Below are 4,730 nucleotides of genomic sequence, written 5' to 3'. Positions count from 1 at the left end.
AAGCTAGCCGGTGGCTGGGAGCCGGGTGGCGGGAAGCCGCCGCAGCTCTTCACTACAATGTCCTGCAGCCTACATCTTCAGAAAAAACAATATTAATCAGGAGCCCCCCCCCCCCACCCGCCGCCGCAGTTTCTAATAGTGGAGGCAGTCTGGTTGCTTTATGGTCATACATGAAAGGGTGTCTGCAGGAAGTCATGTCTCCCAAAGACTTGAGAACACCCAGGCTGATTAGTGTAAGATGCCTGGGGTAGGGTGTACCCCTGAGAGCCTCTGCATTGAGGTCTCCCTTGGGTCCCCTGAATCCAGTCTCCCACATCCCAGCTCCTGTGTGCTAAATCACAGAGGTCAAACATCAGGTTAGGAGACCACGTCCAGGGTGTCATCATCTGAGAAGTCTGGTTTAGGATCCCTCCAGTGACAGCACTCGACAGGATCCACGTCACCTTCTGTGGTTGGTGGGGGCTTGCTGCCTGGACCTTGGTCCCTGTGAGAAGAATTAACATGATTATTGCCCAGAGTACCATCTGAAATAGATAAACAGGCAACACTCTCCTGAAGGGTTAATTCCCTTGAGCAGTGGTTATTTTTTTTTTTCTTGTGTTTGGATTTAAGGTTTAGCCACCATAATCTCTTTCTTTCTTTTTTGGTCATCTTGCTCTTCCCCATTGCCCTGAGGAGAGGGGAGAAATTTAAGTTATGATCGGGTAGCCATATAGGCATTTCCCCTCTGTTTGGGAAGACACATCCATATTGTCGGCCCTGTGTCAACAAGGGATCTAGGCCCCTCCATCTTTCCATCTAACCTTTAGCCAGAGCCTCCTTGGTAGGGATCCCCAATGTTTCTGGAATCTATTTTGTTCATCTGATTTTTGAAAATTTAAAATATTGATGGTTAACAACGCCTTTTGCAGTTGTAGATGAGGGGGGAGACTTCTCCTCCTTTTTGTTTTATAAGGACATAATTGAGATATTGATGATGTCTTTCAACAAATGCTTAACCCTGAGGGTTGTATGGGATCCCAGTGATATGGGATATATTCTATCTCTGGAAGAATTCTTTTAATGTTTTACTTATAAAACAGGGGCTGTTGTCAGTCTTGACCTGTTGTGATAGTCCCAATGTAGCAAAACATTGTAAGCTTTAATTCTGTTGCAGGGATCTGGGGGCATAAGTATTTGTGTCCTCTCCAGTTGACATGAGTTAAGTCATGCATTTGGGTAGCATTTTGTATGGGCAGAGTTGAGACCTCAATGAGACAAGCCCCTGAAGCAGCAGCATTGTCAGCAGCATTCCCTTGACAAATGAGGCCTCGAGGTACAGGCCCTGAGATAATTTTGGCCCAACAATCTATCAACAGATGTGAGCAGATACAGAGAACCACAGCTAAACATTAGGTGGAGCTTGGTTAATTCTGCAGAAGAAGGGGAAGAAGGAGCTAGAGAGGTGAAGGACACCACTAGAAAACTCATAGAATCAGCCAAGAAGGACTCATAGAGGCTCACAAGCCTGGAGCCTGTATATGCTTGACCTGGGTCCTCTGCATTTATGTTACAGTTGTGCAGCTTGGTTTTCTCATGGGACCCCTAACAGTAAAAGTGGGGACTCTCTCTAGCTTTTTTGCTTGCTTTGGGAGACACTTTTCCTCATCTGGTTTTATATGGAGTCATGGGCCTAGTCTTATTGTTACCTGTTATACCGTGTTTGGTTGATATCCCTAGGAGGCCTGCCTTTTTCTGAAGGGAAATGGAGGAGTAAATCTGGGGGAGATGGGAGGTGGGGGTACTGAGAGGGAAGGAGGAAAGGGAAACTGTGATCACGATGTAATATATGAGAAAATAATAATTAAAAAAGAAAAATCATTTTGATAATCTAAAGTTGTAACTGATCTATTGTCTCATTCAGGACCATGAAGGCCAAAAATTCAAGTCCAGCAACTTAAATCACCATAACCTCCTAGCCCTTGGGAGACTTCTTGTTTAACACTTATTTCTGTTTGGAATTCTTTAATATTTATACCCAGGAAATGACATGTTAGTAAGACTCAGTGACATGTGAAATATGTGGCTTTATTTTGTTATCCAAAAGAAAGGCAGCTGGGAAGGAAGTCACCTTGAACAACACCATCATGTCTTCTTGAATAAGAGTACATGTGTGTACTAAAAGGTTAGAAGTTAATTATTTTCAATTTCTTCCTGCCTCCCTACACCTTGCAAAGTTCTCCTGCACATGGTTTGGAGTTTGCTATTCGAGTTGGTGAACTCCATTAAAAGCATGTTATTTGTTTTACTATATTTCGTGCCAAACAATGTATGCAAGGCTTTCTGTTCAGTAATGAGAGAATGGGAGAAGTGGAGGATCAGTCCATTTCCCATTCTTCCCATGTATTTCCTAGCCACACATCTCACATGCCGTTCTGAGATGTAATCTGAGGTACTGAAAATGTTTACTGGTAAGAGGCTTCCCAAGATAGGAGAAATAACATTAAAGACATAACATAAAAGCTGAGTGGCGGAGGCACATGCCTTTAATTCTAGCACTTAAGAGGCTGAGGCAGGCAGATCTCTGTGAGTTGAAGGCCAGCCTGGTTTACAAAGAGAGTTCCAAGATAGGATTAAAGCCACACAGAGAAACCCAGTCTCAAAACCAGAAAGAGAGAGAGAGAGAAATTTGTCTTTATTTTTCAAGAAGCAGTATTAATAGCGAATATGAATTCATCAAGGGGATATGAGCAAGGGTGCCAAATTGACACTGCAGTTTCTTTACAATCATCATTTCCAAACTAGGTTCTCAGCCTCCTCATTCTCAGGCCAGTTGGCAGCAGCGGGCAGTGGTCCAGTCCATGCCTGTGCACTGACAGTGGCAGGTATTTCCATTCTGGATATCCCATGATCCACAACCATAGCCACAGGCACAACCAGTGACAGCCATCCCTGCATGGTCACATGAGACACAGACATCAGAATCTTTAGACTGCAAGAGATAGAAGGTCCCTAACTGTCCTTTTATCTTAGGAGGCACATAGGTGAATCTAGGGTTTTGCAGGGCATAAAGCTATTCAAATTTCAGAATTCTCTTCAAGCAAATGAAATGAAAAAATTACTTAAACTGAAGGACATGGAAGGAGGAGTTTCACAGTCATTCAGTTGATGGGAATTTCACCCTTGTTGTGGTCTCCTGCCTACTAATATAAGAAATAGATTAGGAAATGAATACAGATTAGGAAATAAATTGCCCATGACTGGACAATCGAGGAACAAGAAGGGCTGGCATGTGGGACATCAAGGAAGAAGTGGCAGGAAGAATGAGCTCAGAGTCCTTCGTAACCTCCTTCAGATAACTGAAAACTGGAAAGAGACTATGGCTCAGCTCCATGGCAATATAAACCTGAGTTAGGATAAGGTTAGGATAAGTTTGGAAATTAATGGGGGTAGACACAGGGACACTTTATTCACAAACGCTCCTTGAGGAGTTACTCACCAGCAGGACAGGAGGCTAGTTTGCCTCTAGCAGTGACACTAGTGCAGGACAAAGACTTAGTCGCAGTGAAGGGACAGTCATCTGAGTAAGAGGAAAAACGTGATATTGTCCATGATCTCTCTCACAATTCCCTTTAAGTCCTCTTGTATCTCGGCAGTGTAACTGTTTCCATAATTAGTCCACTCACTTTTAAGATCAGTTCCTTCATTTGTGACGAGAAAGCAGTAAAAAGTAAAGTTTACTTACCTCTGAAATGACCGTGAAAATTAAATGAACTAACTAAAAGCTTAATATTATACCTGTTTCATTATGCAATCACAAATTACAGGCCTAGCCTCCTTTTCTTCATCCTCATCAAGAACATTGAGTTCTTACCTAAGAGTTCCAAAGGGTTGAGTACTAAGGAAAGCCCTGGTCAGGAAAGCAGGGAAGAAGTAGACTGAACAGAGGTTGAGATCTTAGAGTGGGATACAAGGGACTTTAGGTTTTAAGAACAGTCAGCATGAGCAAGGATTAGCCTATGGTTTTTACTACTCATCCCTTACCTCCACAGTGGAGAAGTTTCTTGATTTTTTTCTCCAAGAGCGAGTCTAAGGTCTCCGCAGTATTCATTGGGACCATCAGCTGGAGAAGGGAGATGAAGATGAGAAGGTAACAAGTTGCAGTCTTCATCCTGTTGAAAGTCAGTGTCCTTGGGCTGGAAGAAAAAGGCAAAGAAGATGAGATCTCTGAGCTCTGGCATGGCTGTGGGGGAAAGGATATATTCTGGAGAGAGTAAGGAGGGAGCAGCACAAGTCACCAGGCTGTAATGGTGTTTGCTGTTTAGAGAAGCAGAAAGGGTCCCCACAGTGCTGACTGACTCACCAGAAGCTCAGGAGTAGTTCCAGGGCCTGACTAGCTGAGATGCTTTAGTACACTGTGGGATTGTTGACCTGGATACACAAATATATACAAGAACACCCCGAATGAGGTAAACACTTTCAGTATGTTTTGACAGCCCGGATGTCTTGTACAACAATTTCCTGTGGATTAAGACACTTGGTTAAAGTACAAACAGCGAGTTTCTTGAGATTGAGGAAGTAAATCCTCTTCACTTGTGTGGTGAAGCTGAAATAAGATTTTCTTCCACAAAGTTGTGGGAGAAGCAATCAGCGATTGATTTTGTTTAGCTCAACTGCCAAGTCGTGATTTTTGGCCCATGGAGGTTCCTGGAAAACCTTGCAGAGGGCTCTATAGATGCAGCATTAGGGAC

General features: G+C 43.4%; 1 protein-coding gene across 1 annotated transcript; it reads right to left on the bottom strand.

The window, feature by feature from the left end:
• Positions 1-2,651: 2,651 nt before the first annotated feature.
• LOC119825148 (resistin-like gamma) lies at positions 2,652-4,499 on the bottom strand. Its single transcript, XM_038345842.1, has 4 exons — positions 4,343-4,499; positions 4,024-4,175; positions 3,479-3,559; positions 2,652-2,931 (listed from the first exon to the last, which is right to left on the bottom strand). The coding sequence occupies exons 2-4, from the start codon at positions 4,148-4,150 to the stop codon at positions 2,804-2,806; spliced, it is 336 nt and encodes a 111-aa protein (XP_038201770.1). The 5' UTR covers positions 4,151-4,175; positions 4,343-4,499; the 3' UTR covers positions 2,652-2,803.
• Between the last annotated feature and the right edge of the window lie 231 nt (positions 4,500-4,730).

The sequence above is a fragment of the Arvicola amphibius genome, chromosome 10 (assembly GCF_903992535.2).
Source record: "Arvicola amphibius chromosome 10, mArvAmp1.2, whole genome shotgun sequence".
Lineage (NCBI taxonomy): Eukaryota > Metazoa > Chordata > Mammalia > Rodentia > Cricetidae > Arvicola > Arvicola amphibius.
The sequence above is the reverse complement of the archived record's forward strand: the minus strand, read 5'-3'. Positions and strand labels throughout refer to the sequence as shown.